General features: G+C 37.8%; 1 protein-coding gene across 1 annotated transcript in view; it reads right to left on the bottom strand.

Moving 5' to 3' along the window:
- Positions 1-1,036: 1,036 nt before the first annotated feature.
- The window catches only part of rel (v-rel avian reticuloendotheliosis viral oncogene homolog), a 51,299-nt gene continuing 34,065 nt past the window's right edge, over positions 1,037-18,270 (bottom strand). The window contains exons 7-11 of the mRNA XM_057848982.1: positions 15,783-15,887; positions 11,962-12,177; positions 11,807-11,872; positions 11,651-11,722; positions 1,037-5,671 (exon numbers count right to left, since the gene is read on the bottom strand). Coding sequence (XP_057704965.1) covers positions 4,812-5,671; positions 11,651-11,722; positions 11,807-11,872; positions 11,962-12,177; positions 15,783-15,887 — 1,319 coding nt within the window. The 3' untranslated portion in view covers positions 1,037-4,811. The remainder of the gene's footprint in view (positions 5,672-11,650; positions 11,723-11,806; positions 11,873-11,961; positions 12,178-15,782; positions 15,888-18,270) is intronic.

Raw genomic sequence — 18,270 nt, 5'->3', positions numbered from 1 at the left:
TGGCTGATGACTTGAACCCCCCCCCCCCCCCACCACCACCACATACACACACACGCATTCACAGCCCGACAGAAATACAACATGACGCCTCCCCCGTCCCTTTACAGACGAGAGGTATTAGAAGTTTTTTTTCCCCCCGGCAGCAGCAGCCACTGTAAGTAATGTAAAAAGACGTCAATGTTGTGGAGATGGGGAACACTCCACTAATTTTGCTACTGCTACAGTGCTTCAAGTCGATTTTACTCGCTTAGATTTCTTTGAAATAAGAGAAATAGCTAGCTGAAAATAGGCTTAACAGACATTTTTTAAGCAAAACGTTTGTATATTTCATCTTAAAAGAAAAACTTGTTTGGCAGAAATGTTTTTAATACAAGAATATTGTTCAAAACATTATTTGAAAGAATTTTTTTCTTGATTTATGTGAAAAATGACTGACTTTTAGATGTATGGGCTCAATAAAAAAAAAAAAGTAATATTTGCTTATGTTAAGTGGAAGAATCTGACACATTCAACCGTTAACTAGCCATTAACACTGAAAAAAAGATGGCAAAAAATATTTGACTAGATTTAACAAAAAATATTGGATTAAGACGTTATAAATTTGCATGTGAAAGTTAGTAGCCACAGGTCAATACAGATTTATTTTGCATTAATCATTTAGCCTATCAATTAACTGGGTTCATATTGGTGAGTTATGTAGCCCTGACTCCATTTCGCCAAATATGAAAGGTATTATTAATAACTTGAACCCCCCCCCCCCCCCCACACACACACACACATTCACAGCCTGACAGACATACAACATGACGCCTCCCCCGTCCCTTCAAAGACGAGGGATATTAGAATTTTTTCCCCCGCCAGCAGCAGCCACTGTAAGTAATGTAAAAAGACGTCAATATTGTGAAGATGGGGAACACTCCACTAACTTTGCTACTGCTACAGTGCTTCAAGTCGATTTTACTCACTTAGATTTCTTTGAAATAAGAAAAATAGCTAGCTGAAAATAGGCTTAACAGACATTTTTTAAGCAAAAAGTTTGTATATTTCATCTTAAAAGAAAAACTTGTTTGGTAGAAATGTTTTTAATACAAGAATATTGTTCAAAACATTATTTGAAAGAAATTTTTTCTTGATTTATGTGAAAAATGACCGACTTTCAGATGTATGGGTTCAATACGAAAAAATAGTAATATATCCTTATATTAAGTGGAAGAATCTGACACATTCATCAGTTAACTACCCATTAACACTGAAAAAAAGCAATGAGTGACATTGTTTATTAAAATCGGATCCTGCAGCAAAACAACCCCCACAAATATCCTAGTCAACAATTCTTAAAGGCGCACATGTAGAAAACCGGAGAAGCAAGAGCAAGTGTTTGTCCTTAATTAGTCATGTGTACTATATACAGTATATATAAAAAAAAAACTAAAACGCCTGAGTCAGATGAAGAAACCAACAACATAATACTCACATTTCTATCAGTCAAACATCTGTTTGCCTCTCCGAGAAGAACCTCTGAGAACACAACACAAGTGATCACTGGTGTGACATAGTCATTACTAAGGAAAATCACAACTCTGTGCTTCCTTCAACTTCCTTCTAGGAAATTTTTCGTACCTTGTCAATTCATGAGCCTTTCAGCAAGCACTGAATTGGGCTAAATTGACAAAAAAAATGTTGTTTGAAAGATACAAATGGACAAAAATCTACCATATTTTTCGGACTGTAAGTCGCAGTTTTTTTTTCATAGTTTGGCTGGGGGTGCGACTTATACTCAGGAGTGACTTATGTGTGAAATTATTAACACATTATTATATCATTTCACATGTTATTTTGGTATTTTGGGGTGACACTGATGGTTTTTTAGCATGTTCTTTATGCTATAGTTATCTGAATAACGCTTAATAGCTATGTTACATTAACATACCGGCCACGTTCGCATTTGGTTGTTCATGCATCATGTAACATTATAATACTGTACACTTATTCAGCATGTTGTTCTATATTGTATTTTTATTTTAAATTGCCTTTCAAGATGAAATATCTGTTCTATGTGCTGGATTTTATCAGGTAAATTTACCCCAAAAATGTGACTTATACTCTGGTGCGACTTACAGTGGGGCAAATAAGTATTTAATCAACTACCAATTGTGGTTCCTTTTACAATATAACATAAACAACAAGACAAATAGAGCTTTTGATCGCAAAGTAACAATTTATTTACACATAACTAAAGTATAGAACTGTTAAACTATTTGCGCACACACAGTGGGGAAAATAAATATTAAGTCAGCCACCAATTGTGCAAGTTCTGCTACTTGAAAGGATTAGAGAGGCCTGTAATTGTCAACATGGGTAAACCTCAACCGTTAGAGACAGAATGTGAAAAAAAAAAACAGAAAATCACATTGTTTGATTTTTAAATAATTTATTTCCAAATTACAGTGGAAAATAAGTATTTGGTCACCTACAAACAATCAAGATTTCTGGTCTAACTTCTTCTAACGAGGTCTAACGAGGCTCCACTCGTTACCTGTATTAATGGCACCTGTTTTAACTCATTATCGGGATAAAAGACACCTGTCCACAATCTCAGTCAGTCACACTCCAAACTCCACTATGGCCAAGACCAAAGAGCTGTCGAAGGACACCAGAGACAAAATTGTAGACCTGCACCAGGCTGGGAAGACTGAATCTGCAATAGGTAAAACGATTGGTGTAAAGAAATCAACTGTGGGAGCAATTATTAGAAAATGGAAGACATACAAGACCACTGATAATCTCCCTCGATCTGGGGCTCCATGCAAGATCTCACCCCGTGACGTCAAAATGGTAACAAGAACGGTGAGCAAAAATCCCAGAACCACACGGTGGGACCTAGTGAATGACCTACAGAGACCTGGGACCACAGTACCAAAGGCTACTATAAGTAACACAATGTGCCGCCAGGGACTCAAATCCTGCACTGCCAGACGTGTCCCCCTGCTGAAGCCAGTACACGTCCAGGCCCGTCTGCGGTTCACTAGAGAGCATTTGGATGATCCAGAAGAGGACTGGGAGAATGTGTTATGGTCAGATGAAACCAAAAGTGAACTTTTTGGTAGAAACACAGGTTCTCGTGTTTGGAGGAGAAAGAACACTGAATTGCATCCAGAGAACACCATACCCACTGTGAAGCATGGGGTTGGAAACATCATGCTTTGGGGCTGTTTTTCTGCAAAGGGACCAGGATGACTGATCTGTGTAATGGAAGAATGAATGGGGCCATGTATCGAAAGGTTTTGAGTGAAAATCTCCTTCCATCAGCAAGGGCATTGATGATGAGACGTGGCTGGGTCTTTCAGCATGACAATGATCCCAAACACACAGCCAGGGCAACAAAGGAGTGGCTTCGTAAGAAGCATTTCATGGTCCTGGAGTGGCCTAGCCAGTCTCCAGATCTCAACCCCATAGAAAATCTGTGGAGGGAGTTGAAAGTCCGTGTTGCCCAACGACAGCCCCAGAACAAGGCCCAAAAGGAGATCTGCATGGAGGAATGGGCCAAAATACCAGCAACAGTGTGTGAAAAGCTTGTGAAGAGTTACAGAAAATGTTTGGCCTCCGTTATTGCCAACAAAGGGTATGTAACAAAGTATTGAGATGAACTTTTGGTATTGACCAAATACTTATTTTCCAACATGATTTGCAAATAAATTCTTTAAAAATCAAACAATGTGATTTTCAGTTTTTTTTCTTCTGTCTCTCATGGTTGAAGTTTACCCATGTTGACAATTACAGGCCTCTCTAATATTTTCAAGTGGGAGAACTTGCACAAGTGGTTGACTAAATACTCATTTGCCCCACTGTATACCGTATTGGCCCGAATATAAGAGTGTTTTTTTTTTTGCATTGAAATACAACTGAAAAAGTGGGGGTCGTCTTATATTCGCGTTCTAGACATTATACCCATTCACGACGCTAGATATCATTGAAGCGATGTTCTGTCATGACAGATCTCAGCTACTCTCAAGTTTAACCAGCTTGCATTATTTTATTGCAATGTTTTTCCATATTCAGATTTGTTTCTTATTAGACCTCACTTTGATGGTTATTGCAATGTTGTTGTTTTATCACAATAGATTGGTTTATTTACACTTCAAAAACCAGAAACCATTCATTTACGTATGTGATTGCACTTTAGTTTACATATTTAAATGTTCAGATATTAAGATTTGAATGAGGCAAAATAACATGCATTTTCTCTCAAATATATAGTTTTAATCATTTGTTTCAGATGTACTGTAATTATTTTCTGTATAAAAAAATAATTTGGTGTTCAAAAAGTCTTTTTTTCAAACTTGAGTCTTGAAAAAGAGGGGGTCGTCTTATCATCAGGGCCGTCTTATATTCGGGCCAATACGATATATGTTATTTTCCTCTTCATTGGGCTTTTTATGGCTGGTGCGACTTATACTCAGGTGCGACTTATAGTCCGAAAAATACGGTATATGCAAATCAGCAATGCGTGACGTTCCGATTAAAGCAAAAGTAATAATAAGAACACGATAACGTCAAAATCCCCCACCGTTTCTCCCAAAATTCAAATTTACTGGCACAATTTGCACTTAATGCAATGTGGAATGAAAGGAATTGAAATCATTCATTGCTCTGGTTAAGGGCGTGGAACTGCCAATTAAATTGTTCTCTCACTCCTGTTATCCAATACACACGTCGTGCCAAAGCAAAAGTACTCCGCAAGCATCCTAGGACAAGTATCAGTTTGAGTTTTTGTTAAGAATTCTTCAGAGCTGAGCATCTCCTTTTAATTGTCATTCCTTGTAGTCATTGTGTTGTGCAATTGTGTCAGCTCTTAACCAGTCATCCAAAGTTGGGAAGTGACTCTCAGAAGTCCAGTTGTTTGTAGAGTAAGAGTCTTTCAGATTTGGCTGAGCGAGCTGGGCTTTTTTTCTGCCGTCTTGCCTGAAAACGTTCATGTTAGTGCCGTTGCTCGATGGACGAGGGAGAAGGTTGGTGTACGTGTTTGCCTGGGGCTCTCCAGGGAAGGCGATGGCAGACGCGCTTGGCTCTTGTTTGACTGAGATCGGCGGTTCTTGCTTTAGTTGGAACAGAGTTTCTCTTCCGACTTGGCCTTTCTGAAATTCATTTATTTCCATCCCTGCCAAAAGTGGGAAAGATCCAAGTACATGAGTGCCCTTTTCAGCCCCAGAAACAGTGCAGAATGTGTTCTGAATTGGATTGTGGGTGGGAAAATTGTTGCACGTATTTTGAAAGCTCTGGTTTTGCATCTCGGGATAGTTTTGGACTCGGTTATTGAAGACTGAGCCCATCCCTTGGTGCTGCGATGAGAAGTGCTGGTGGGACTCAGGTTGGTTCATCAAGGGAACTTGAGGAACCGAGTCCAAGCACTGCAGGTCCCTCATAGAGAGCTGCGGGAGGACATTGTTTTCACCGAAGAAAGTTGAACCGTGGTTTTGATGCTGTAGCTGACTGCTTTTAGGCTGGGACAAATTGCTCATGACATTGGAAGGATTGATGGGGACTGTATCCATTGGGAGTACTGGGTTAGGGTTTGTCCAGGAATGGCTGACTGGAACATTTGCATGGTAGGGTTGGTGGAACAGCGGTTGCTGCATTGTAGATGGCATCTGCTTGGGGTACATGTTAAGGTCTGAAAAACAGACAATTCGCAGGATTAGGCCTAAAAGTTGAATGTTCATGTCAGTATAGCAGTTCTATGTGGGATCAGAGCACCATAAAATGTGGTTGTCGTGGATTGCCGAATGCCAATTTGGTACACAAAATAATTATTGGACCAGGTAACTACAGTGATCACTTGTTTTTCGCGGTTAACGGGGACCCCCCTTCACGATAATCGAGAATACGCGCAGTAGAGGCGGAGCTTATTTACATCAAAATTTTTTTTTGTTTTTTATACGTTCAATGTATGTATTCAGATTTAGCATTTAGCATTGGAAAAAGATACATGTAAGACATGTCCCCCCCCCCAAAGTATCATTAAAACAAATAAATAAATAAAGGGACCCACCAAGATAAATGGTAGTACGAGTTATAATAATTTGATATTGAAACCCTTCTTAATGTTTTCCACCATAAAATGTGGTTGTTGTGGATGTCCGAATGCCAATTTGGAAATCAAAATAATTATCGGACCAGGTAACTATAGTGATCACTCGTTTTTCGCGGTTAACGGGGACCCCCTTCGCGATAATTGAAAATCCGCGAAGTGGAGGCGGAGCTTATTTACATCCAATTTTTTTGTGTTTTTTTTTTTGGTGTTTTTTATTAGGGCTGTCAAAATTATAGCGTTAACGGGTGGTAATTATTTTTTTTAATTAATCACGTTATTAACGCACATGCCCCGCTCAAACAGATTAAAATGACAGCAGTGTAATATCTGCTTGTTGCTTGTCTTTTGGTGTTTGGTGCCCTCTGCTGGTGCTTCGGCCCAAATGATTTTATAGGTTTCAGCACAATGAGTGAGCATGGTGTAATTATCGATATAAACAATGGGGAGCTACTAATTTATTTTTTGATTGAAATTTTTTTTTTTTTTTAAATTGAATAAAACGAAAACATTATGTGGGGTTTTAATATAAAATTTCTATAAATTGTACTAACATTTATCTTTTAAGAACTACAAGTCTTTCTATCCATGGATCGCTCTAAGAGAATGTTAATAATGTTCATGGCACCTTGTTCATTTATTGTTATAATAAACAGATACAGTACTTATGTACCGTATGTTGAATGTATATATCCGTCTTGTGTCTTATCTTTCCATTCCAACAATAATTTACAGAAAAATATGGCATATTTTATAGATGGTTTGAATTGCGATTAATTACGATTAATTAATTTTTAAGCTGTAATTAACTCGATTAAAAAATTTAATCGTTTGACAGCCCTATTTTTTATACATTCAATGTATTTATTCAGATTTAGCATTTAGCATTGGACAGACATACATGTAAGATAGTTTTTTCCCCTTTTCCCCCCAAAGCATCATTATAAATAAATAGATAAATAAAGGGACCCACCAAGATAAATGTTAGTACGAGTTATAATTATTTGATATCGAAATCTCTCTTAATCTTTTCGTTTTAATAAAATTTGTAAAATTAGTTAACTAGTAGGTCGCCATTGTTGTTGACGTCGCAGGGTGGTGACGTCATATGGCCACATTGCCGGGCTTCCGCACTGTCACTCTTCAACTACAGTACATCAACATGTCGTCGGTTCTGCCTTTCCAATTTGAACCCGAGCGGAACATTAATGAGTAGGACAGCTCTGTCGATATTTCACAAAACAAGGAGCAAAAGCAAAATGAAAAGGAAAGACGGGGTGAGACGAGAATAGCGTTCATGTGTCAAGTTTGCTTGCTCCTGCTCTAGTGATGGAGCAGGAGAGTGTTTGATGTAAAAAATGTTTGCAGATCTTCACGGTAAACTATTGAGTGATCCAACTTATTCCAATATTAGTATGGAGATCATAGCATCCAGAGCTGTCCTGTCCGTTTCATATGATTAGCGAATACAGTGAAACAGAACAGTTTGATCATTACTTGAAAAAGGTTAAAAGCAGCTAATAAAACAGGCGCCAACCGTTTTTTCTGTATCTGTTCAATCTGTCGCTACCTTTCCCGGGACTTAGACGAAGCCTGCTTCACTTCTTGGGTCAATTAAAGCTTGTATCTTCGGTAGGTAGCCAATGTGTGATGATTGGGTGGGGCAATCTGATATACAGTCCCTGACAAAAGTCTTGTCGCTTATCCATTTAGTAGAAACAATTGCTAATAACCTGACTTTTAATAATTCAATTGGTTTCAGAAATGGCTCATATGAAAGCCAAGACCCTCCCAAATGATGTGGAATGTACAAAAATATATTTGTTTCACTGAAAAAAGATTTATCATTTAATGAAGACATAAAGGTCAAAATTTTGGCAAGGCAAAGGCTTTCTCGCCTACAGAAAGTAGTGTGAAAATTGAACACAAAATGTACTTCAAATACAAAAATATGTTACATAATATAGGCAAATTAAGTAGTGGTGCTGTGATATCCAAATTTAATATTTTGTATGACTTCCATGGGCTTCGGCAAAGATTCATACAATTTATTGATGAAGTAATCAGGAACATAAAAGAAAGCAGTCTTGCATGCCTCCCAGACTTCATCAACATTTTGGGTTTCGTCTTCCATGCTTCCTCTTTCATCTTGTTCATGTCTGGTGACTGGGCTGGCCAGTCCTGGAGGACATTGATCTTCTTTGACTTGAGGAACTTTGAGGTAGATATTGAAGTATGCGATGGAGCACCATCCTGCTGCAGAATTTGTCCCTTCTTATGGTAAGGAATGTAAGAGGCAGCTAACATTTGTTGATATTTCAGACTATTTATGTTGCCTTCCACCCTACAGATCTCTCGCACACACCATACTGGATGTAACCCCAGACCATGATTTTGCCACCACCAAACTTCACTGTTTTCTGAATGAATCTCGGATCCATGCGGGCTCCAGTAGGTCTCCTGCAATATTTGCGGTGACCGTGGTATAATTCAATGGAAGATTCATCTCAAAAATCCACCTTTTGCCACTTTTCCAGCGTCCATCCTCGTCCTGGGCCTCGGCAAATGCCACACCGTTTTTTAATTGTCTGCATTCTGAGAGATAAATAGTCTGAAATATCCACAAATCTTAGCTGCCTCTTACATTCTCAACCACATAAAGGGACAAATTCTGCAGCAGGATGGTGCTCCATCGCATACTTCAATCGCGACCTCAAAGTTCCTCAAGGCAAAGAAGATCAAGAGCCTCCAGGACTGGCCAGCCCAGGCACCAGACATGAACATCATTGAGCATGTTTGGGGTAGGATGAAAGAGGAAGCATGGAAGACGAAACCCAAGAATGTTGATGAACACTGTGAGCCATGCAAGACTGCTTTCATTGATGTTCCTGATGACTTCATCAATAAATTGAATGAATCCTTACCGAAGCCCATGGAAGTCATACAAAATATTAAATTTGGATCTCACACCACCACTACTTAATTCGCTTATGCTATGTAACATATTTTTGTATTTAAAGTACATTTTTTGTTCAATTTTCACACTACTAGGCGACAACTTTTGTCTTGCCAAAATTTGACCTCTATGTCTTCATTAAGTGATAATTCTTTTTTCAGTGAAACAAATATATTTTTTTACATTCAACATCTTTTGGGAGGGTCTTAGCTTTCATATGAGCCATTTCTGAAACCAATCGAATAATTGAAAGTCAGGTTATTAGCAATTGTTTCCACAAAATGGATAGGCGACAAGACTTTTGTCAGGGACTGTAGTCACATTTGACTGGCTAAAATAGTATGAACATTTAACTCATTCGTTGCCAGTGACGGCGGAAATGGCCAATCGATTTGAACTGGGAGGAATGTTCGTTCATAGACTTCACAATGAGTTGACGAGACAGCTCCTACAGACATTGCGCCACGGCTTCCCGTAGAGGGCCGGGCCAGGCAGAGCGTCGGGGTTGCTTTCATTGCGATAAACACAAACACGCTGCGTTCTAATGCCAGATTTAGGTGGAAACAGGACGAAAGTTTTAGTGCATTCAAGCAGGCAAGAGTGTCTCAAGAGTGATTTGGCCGAGGAGTCAAGGTAATTGTTATATTGAATAGCACCATGCATGCACTTTGAAACGTGAAAAAAATGAATGGAGACAAATTTGCGAAACTTTCGCTTGAAATGTTCACGTAAAATAAATGATAACTGCCCGTTTTTGTTTTGTTTTTACCAATAATCTAGACTGTTTTGAATTCATATCTAATAATAATAATAATAATAACAAAAATACATTTTATTTCTAGAGCGCTTTTCAAAACACGCAAAGACACTTCACAAGAGACATGGAATCACAGTACGATAAAAAGGTATTAAAGGGATAAAAAAATTAAAAGCACAATAAAAAGAAGTAGAAATATAACAGAGCTAGGGGTTATGGTGGGTAAGAAAGAGTGAACAGGTGTGTTGTCAGTCTAGATATGAAAAGTGATAGGGTAGATATGCTGCAAAGATCAGGGGGTAGGGAGTTCTATAGAAATTCCAGGATTTACGTATTTATTGATAAGAATTTTCAACTTAAAAAGCTGTTTGTTTCGTTATGGCCGCCATGTTGGATTTGTATCCATACACAATATCGTAACTTTACATTGAAATAATCAGGTAATTTTCTGACAACTGCCCCTGATTTGGCATAAAACTAAAATTTTGACATTTCAGCGTCCTTACAAAAAAAAAAAAAAAAATCGACTTTTACGTGTTTTATTTTATGTAACATTTCAATCTAAAAATGGCAAGATGTGGTGAGGCAATGGTGAAATCGGAATCAAAACTAAATAGGTTGCGATTGTATAAGGAAAATGCAAAATTTGCTTTTGTTGAGTAAAATTTAGATAATTCTGCATGCTTTCCTTGAATATTAAGTTTCTGAAGTGAAAATTAAGTGATTTATTAACTGTTGAAAATTTATGTCAAAACTGGACTAAAAAAAAAAAAAAATTGAAGTGGCTATTTCAGCCAAAAACCTATATGATATGCTAAATATTACTATCGATTTTGAAAATATAGGTAATTATCTCTGCATTTGGTGATTTTTGTGCATCTAGCGCAGGGATGTCCAAACTTTTTGCAAAGGGGGCCAGATTTGGTGTGGTAAAAATGTCGGGGGCCGACCTTGGCTGACGTCCTTTACGTAGAACAATATATTTGTCTTGTTTGGTAATATCGCCTCACACTGAACTATTCAAAAACAGCGACTGTCTTTTTGCAAATGAGGCTGACACAGTTGTTGCGTATTTTAGTGAAGAAATAGTCCAATTTCCACCTATTCTTGAAACGTCGGCCGTCGCAGTCAACTTTCTTTTTTTTGTTGATTGTCGCCATTTCAGAAAATAGGAAGTAAAGAGTCACATAGGGTAATTTTGCTTAGAGTGCTGCTGCCTTTTAGTGGGTAAATGAGGAGCAGCATTTAGTGTGTAAGCTACTTCATACGCTGGTAGCAGTACTGCTGACCAATTTATTAAGTCTGTGTGCAGGCCAGACGTTATTGATTTTATGACAGAGGCTGGGGGCCGCATTTGGCCCCCGGGCCGGACTTTGGACATGTCTGATCTAGCGTAAAGTCTGACAATTTTATAGCCATTTTAAGTTTTGTAATATTTTTATAAAGAATAATTAATCGGGATTTTATTCGGGAACGACCTAGAATTTTTTAATGCCGCTGCTCACGGAGACTCATTTATGCCTAAGGGAGGTGGCTGTTTTGGTTTTAGGTCGCTAGCAGCTTTGATTTTGAAATTATTTGAATTTTAAGTTTTCCGGTCAACTGATAGGGAAGTCTATGGTTCATCCGCTGCGAATACTCCTAGTTCAAATAATTAGACATCTACTAGGAATAAACTTAAGGGGTTAAAAATGTCTGACAACATCTGTTTCGCCCATTTGCAGGAAATATTGGCTTTATTTATGTTTTTCTCCACTATTAAACATAGAAAATGAAATTCTGTGTCTTTCCACTTGAAGTCTCTTGCAAGAAACTACATAAAAGCTGTTTATTTGGTATTTTAAATTACCTGGCATGTGTTTCCTGGTATTCAGTGGCACTGCCCTTTGCCTGTTCGCCACCAAGCCAGAAAACGGAACCGCTAGAAAAATGCAGAACCACATTTGTCACAATCATGTACTGTACTTTCTCTGCATATGAACAAACATTCAAAGGCATAGTTTACCTGACAACCCTGACATTTTGATTAAGTTCTCTCTACTGCGTTTTTTCTTATTGTAGCCGTAAGGATCTAAAAAAACATAAAATGAAAAAAAAAAGTGTAAAATACATGACTGAGTGATGACGCTTGTTATCCAACTCTCAGGGTAGAAAGCTCACCTTTGTCATCTGGAAGATATCGGAAGTCCAAGGGCTCGCTGACTTCCAGATCGGAGGGTCGTCGTAGCTGCATGTGTACAGTGACTGACTCTGTTATAGAGGTGTTGTAGAAAGGCGGCGTCTTAAAGACGATGGCCACCTGGCGATGAACGTCGGCTTGCGAGAATGAGCCTTTGGCCTCCCAGCCATCACAGAAAAAATGGACTTCTATGTCATCTAAAATTAAAAAAGGAAGATGAAATGAGTACGATTGCTTAAGTAACGGTAAGTGATTGAAATAAGAGATTAAGCCTTTGTAGGGCGAGCGCCCCTCACAATCAAAATGGATCGGTCGTCAAGCGCCGTCACTGGTAATGAAAGGTGAGCATTCAAATCCACTTTTCCCAGTTCGAATGAATTGGACGTCTATCGTTGTCAGTGGCAAGCAATGAGTTAAATTAGGGTTGTCAAAATTATTGCGTTAACGGGCGGTAATTATTTTTTTAAATTAATCACGTTAAAATATTTGACGTATTTAAAACACGTGCCCCGCTCAAACAGATTAAAATGACAGTACAGTGAGTGTCATGTCCACTTGTTACTTGTGTTTCTTGGTGTTTTGTCGCCCTCTGCTGGCGCGTGGGTGCGACTGATTTTATGGGTTTCAGCACCATGAGCATTGTGTAGTTATTGACATCAACAATGGCGAGCTACTAGTTTATTTTTTGATTGAAAATTTTACAAATTTTATTAAAATGAAAACATTAAGAGGGGTTTTAATCTAAAATTTCTATAACTTGTACTCACGATTATCATTTAAGAACTACAGGTCTTTCTATCCATGGATCGCTTTAACAGAATGTTAATAATGTTAATGCCATCTTGTTGATTTCATGTTATAATAAACAAATACAGTACTTATGTACGGTGTGTTGAATGTATATATCGGTTTTGTGTCTTATCTTTCCGTTCCAACAATAATTTACAGAAAAATATTTTATCGATGGTTTGAATTGCGATTAATTACGATTAATTAATTTTTAACCTGCGATTAACTCGATTAAAAAATGTAATCATTTGACAGCCCTAAGTTAAACAAAATTTTAAAAACTAAACATTCTTTTAAAAAAGTTATTATAATTGGAGGTCATAACCAGAGAGTATTTATTCATGTTTACATTCTTAATTTTGTCCTTATTAATATTTTATTAATTTATAATGTTGTCTATTCATAAGCATATGATATAAAATGATGTGATATTAGTATATATATTTTTTTATCTTTAATTTTATCTTTAATCTTTTTTTTTTTTTAATTCATTAAATTCAATTCAGAAAATCATCATGATTAATGATTACAAATAATAATAATAATAATAATTGAGAGCTGGCACCTGCATATGTGCCCACCTACGGACACGCTCTACCCACCCAAAGAAAACTGGATGTAGTACTAACAGCAGTCTGGGCACCGTGTATGGTATCCCATTCATATAGTTCTGACGTGTTCTAAGTTTTAACCTTTGCGTTGCTACCTCCTCTTTCCTCTCCTCTTTTTTTTTTAACATTTTATCAAAGTTTCCACCAGCGTTCACCTGGCTGTTGAATTTGGTGAGTTTTGAAGCATTCTGAGGGGGTCAAAGTAGGGCTCAAAGCATCGGCGGGACAAAGAATGACTGCTAGGGAGCGCTACATAGAGTATTTGGAATTTGTCTATACACGGTATCAAAGATTGCACCTGTCTTAACCTGCCTGCCGATTTTGGTGCATTTTGAAGCATTCTAAGAGGGTCAAATTGAGCTCAAAGGGGCTGCGGAACAAAGAATAATGTTGAGGCAATTATCGACGGTTGATTGATTGAATATTTGCTTGTGCTAATATATACCATACATAATACATATTGCCATATTTTTTTCTTATTGATATAACCAGTAAATGATTATTGCTTGCTATACTAGGTTGTAGTATAATGTTTAAGTGTTACAAAGAGTAAAGAGGGTCGGGATGACAACTGCCTTGCTTCATGGCCATCATTGCGTAACTAGACCTTCCGGGACATCTTCAGCACCTGGCTTCTGGACTTTCGTCTAGACCTTCGAGGACAATTTTCCATTCGAGGACATCTTCCATGGCCGCAGCGTTGCATAACTGAAGTGTCTGGGTCATTCTGACCATTTTTTACCTGTGCCTTTGCTTACACACAGTTAGTTCCACCTACATGCTCACACATAGCCAACCAAAATCACATGGGTGTCAGCAGCTTGCTTTCCCCCTCCCTTCAGGGCGGCACCCTTCTGTGTTAGGACAAACCCCTAATAAAAAGAGCAAAGAGGGTTTTTTTCCTTAGATCAATTTTGGTGACTGTACAGCGTAATCTAGCATTCCTCTGTCTAGTCCCTCTTTGCTCTCCTTGGCCAAGAAAACTGAGTGTCTTCTCTCCTTATTTTTGGGTAATTTTACAAATGTCTAGCCAAAGGTCTATTTTTGAACTTGACAAATAACTTTAATAATAATAATAAAACCGAGGAACCACAATAGGTTACCTGTTACCTAAAAAAAAAACATTGTCACCTGCATGTCCATACTGTTCAGTTATGGATGTGAGTCAAATCAAATCAACTTTTATTTGTTTAGACCAAATCACAACAACAGTTATCTCAAGGAGAAAACAAAACATGTTTTAAGGTGCAGTAGCCCTACGCTGGATTTCGACCTACTTGAGCATTGTAGCTTTTCTTTTTTCTCCCCCCCCCAGGTAAGACTAATGCCCACCCACACCTGGCATCCTGGTAACACCACTGATTATAAATAGAGATGTCCATAATCGGGTCCGATCACGTCATTTTCAAAGTATCGGAATCGGCAAAAAAATATCGGCCATGCCTTTTTTAATATATATATATATATATATATATATATATATATATATATATATATATATATATATATATATATATATATATATTTATATATATTTTAATTTAATCGTTTTCTAATTGTATTTAACGTTAGAGACATAATATGTTACACTCATCCAGAGTCTTTAGTTTAGGCTTAAGGTGGGGTTATCAAATTTATCCCGATAACGGCGGTAATTAATTTTTTAAAAAATGTATCACGTTATAATATTTAAATTATAAAAGGCAGCATAAAATGAGTACAATGAATTTTGGCAGCCTTTGGAGCCTTTTTTTAATTGGCTAAAGCCTTACAATCCCTTTCTCTACGATTAGAAATATCATGGGACGCAATGTGGGGAAGCAAGGTAGCAATTGATCTTTTTCTTAACACCTTATGTTATTTCCCAACGCAGAGAAGATATATCCATTGGTAGCACTACGCACAGTCATGGTTCCACTTCCCATCATGCATTTGGGCATGGCTACAGTATCATTTACTGAAAGCTCAACAAATACACTAGATGGCAATATTTAGTCACAATATACAAAGTCACAAGTCTTTCTATCCGTGGATCCCTCTCACAGAAAGAATGTTAATAATGTAAATGCCATCTTGAGGATTTGTTGTCATAATATACAAATACAGTACTTATGTACTGTAAGTTAAATGTATATATTCGTCCGAGTTTTATTCATTTTTTTCTTAATGCATTGCCAAAATGTATATGATCGGGAAAAATTATCGGGATTGATTGGAATTGAATCGGGAGCAAAAAAAAGCAATCGGATCGGGAAGTATCGGGATCGGCAGATACTCAAACTAAAACGATCGGGATCGGATCGGGAGCAAAAAAACATGATCGGAACAACCCTAATTATAAAGGTTGAAAAGTTACCAAGTGTTGCTTTAAATACCCCTCCAAAGGCTTGACATCAATGTACCTTTTTGCACTTTATCACAGAGCAGGAAGATCTCATCTCCTCCCTTAACAGAACCACTGTTGCTGTTGACCCGACAGATCCTCAGCTCTGCGGTGTTTGGTGCCCCTGTTATTTTAAACACGCAACAGAGCATATAAATCAAATCACATTCAGCTTGTCGGGATGGAAACACAGCTAATAATAGTTTGTGTTAAATCAGGCTGGATTAAAAAAAAACAAGCGTTTTGACTGAGCAGAAATATTCAAACTAGAGCTTGACCAAGTTGAGTCACATGTCTGTTGTCAGAAGAGGAAGCACTTCTTGGTAACACTGTTGTTTGAAAGGTGGTGTGTACACAGTATACAACTTCCCTTTCTCAAAATGTGTGTGTACGTGCGTGCGTGCAATAAACACCTCAAGTTTACAAAAGTCTATAAGGCCTGCAGCAGTGTTGAGACGGCAAGATTTACGTGCTAAGTTCTCTCAACTTGAGATGCGTGAATGCAGATGTATTGTTGTGACGCAACCAGTAATTTTTCCATAAATACAATACAAAAAGGAAAACTTACACAGTTCTGGCCAAAATTATTGGCACCCCTGCAATTCTGTCAGATAAGGCTCAATTTCTCCCAGAAAACGATTGCAATTACAATTGATTTGGCAGTAATGTCTTCATTTATTTTCCTTGCAATGAAAAAACACAAAAGAGAATGGGGAAAAAAAAATCATTATCATTTTACACAAAATTCCAAAAATGGGCCAGACAAAAGTATTGGCACCCTTTGAAACATCATGTGATGCTTCTCTAATTTGTGTAATTAACAGCACCTGTTACTTACCTGTGGCACATAACAGGCAGTGGCTATAACTAAATCACACTTGCAGCCAGTTAAAATGGATTAAAGTTGACTCAGCTTCTGTCCTGTTTCCTTGTGTGTACCACATTGAGCATGGAGAAAAGAAAGAAGACCCAAGAACTGTCTGAAGACTTGAGAAGCAAAATTGTGAGGAAGCATGGACAATCTTAAGGCTACAAGTCCATCTCCAAAGACCTGAATGTTCCTGTGTCTACCGTGCGCAGTGTCATCAATAGGTGTAAAGCCCATGGCACTGTGGCTAACCCAGATGTCCCTAGATGTGGACGGAAAAGAAAAATTGATGAGAGATTGTGCCAATGGTGGATGAAGAACCTCGACTAACTTCCAAACAAGTTCAAGCTTTCCTGCAGTTGGAGGGTTCAACAGTTTACACCCGTACTATCCGTCGGCGTCCAAATGAAAAGGGACTCAATTGTAGGAAGACGCCACTTCTGACCCAGAGACATAAAAAGCCAGGCTGGAGTTTGCCAAAACTTACCTGAGAAAGCCAAAAACATTTTGGAAGAATGTTCTCTGGTCTGATGAGACAAATGTAAAGCTTTTTGGGAAAAGGCATCAACATAGAGTTTACAGGACAAAAAAAAAACAAGGCCTTCAAAGAAACGAACACGGTTCCCACAGTCAAACATGGAGGAGGTTCCCTGATGTTTTGGGGTTGCTTTGCTGCCTCTGGCACTGGACTGCTTGGCTGTGTGCATGGCATTGTGAAGTCTGAAGACTACCAACAAATTTGGCAGCATAATGTAGCGCCCAGTGTGAGAAAGCTGGGTCTCCTTTAGAAGTCATGGGTCTTCAATGAACCAAAACACACTTCAAAAAGCACTAGAAAATGGTTTGAGAGAAAGCACTGGAAACTTCTAAAGTGGCCAGCAATGAGTCCAGACCTGAATCCCATAGAACACCTTTGGAGAGATCTGAAAATGGCAGTTTGGAGAAGGCACCCTTCAAATCTCAGAGACCTGGAGCAGTTGGCCAAAGAAGAATGGTTTAAAATTCCAGCAGAGAATTGTAACAAACTCATTGATGGATACGGGAAGCGGTTGTTCGCAGCTATTTTCAAAGGCGGAGTTAAACTTTGGGGGTGGGGGGGCACAACATGTTGATGACCCCAAAACACAGTGTCAGCAATAAAATCACCTTACAAGAATATTTATAATAACAAGTTGACAATGAGCGTTTTTTGTTTCCCATCATTCTTGAGGGGAATTCTAAATCAGGTTGCTTGGGCAATACTTTTCGCCAAGATCGTCTTCCATTGAATATGGTAAGGTAGATTTGTGTCTTTATTATTCAACCAAAAATAAAAATTAATATTATATAAAATAAAAGTATTCAATTAAAAAAATGTGTTTGAATGCAAAAAATGCATGTGAAACCTATTTTTCTTTGATTTATTTATTATTATTATTATTATTATTATTATTATTTTTAATTAAAGTCAAGTTTTTTTTTGATTGAAGTAATGTTGATTTGTTTTTGGGCCACATTTTGGCTAAGACATTTTTGTTTTTATTATTCAGTCAAAAAAATAAGTCAAAAAGAAAATCACTTCAATCAAAAAAAAGGACATTTTTAATCATAGAAAAAGTTTTTGAATGCAAAAAAATATTTGAGATTGAAAAATTTGTAT

Source organism: Corythoichthys intestinalis, chromosome 10 (genome assembly GCF_030265065.1).
Source record: "Corythoichthys intestinalis isolate RoL2023-P3 chromosome 10, ASM3026506v1, whole genome shotgun sequence".
NCBI classification, from domain to species: domain Eukaryota; kingdom Metazoa; phylum Chordata; class Actinopteri; order Syngnathiformes; family Syngnathidae; genus Corythoichthys; species Corythoichthys intestinalis.
This window is presented reverse-complemented; position numbering and strand designations above follow the sequence as displayed.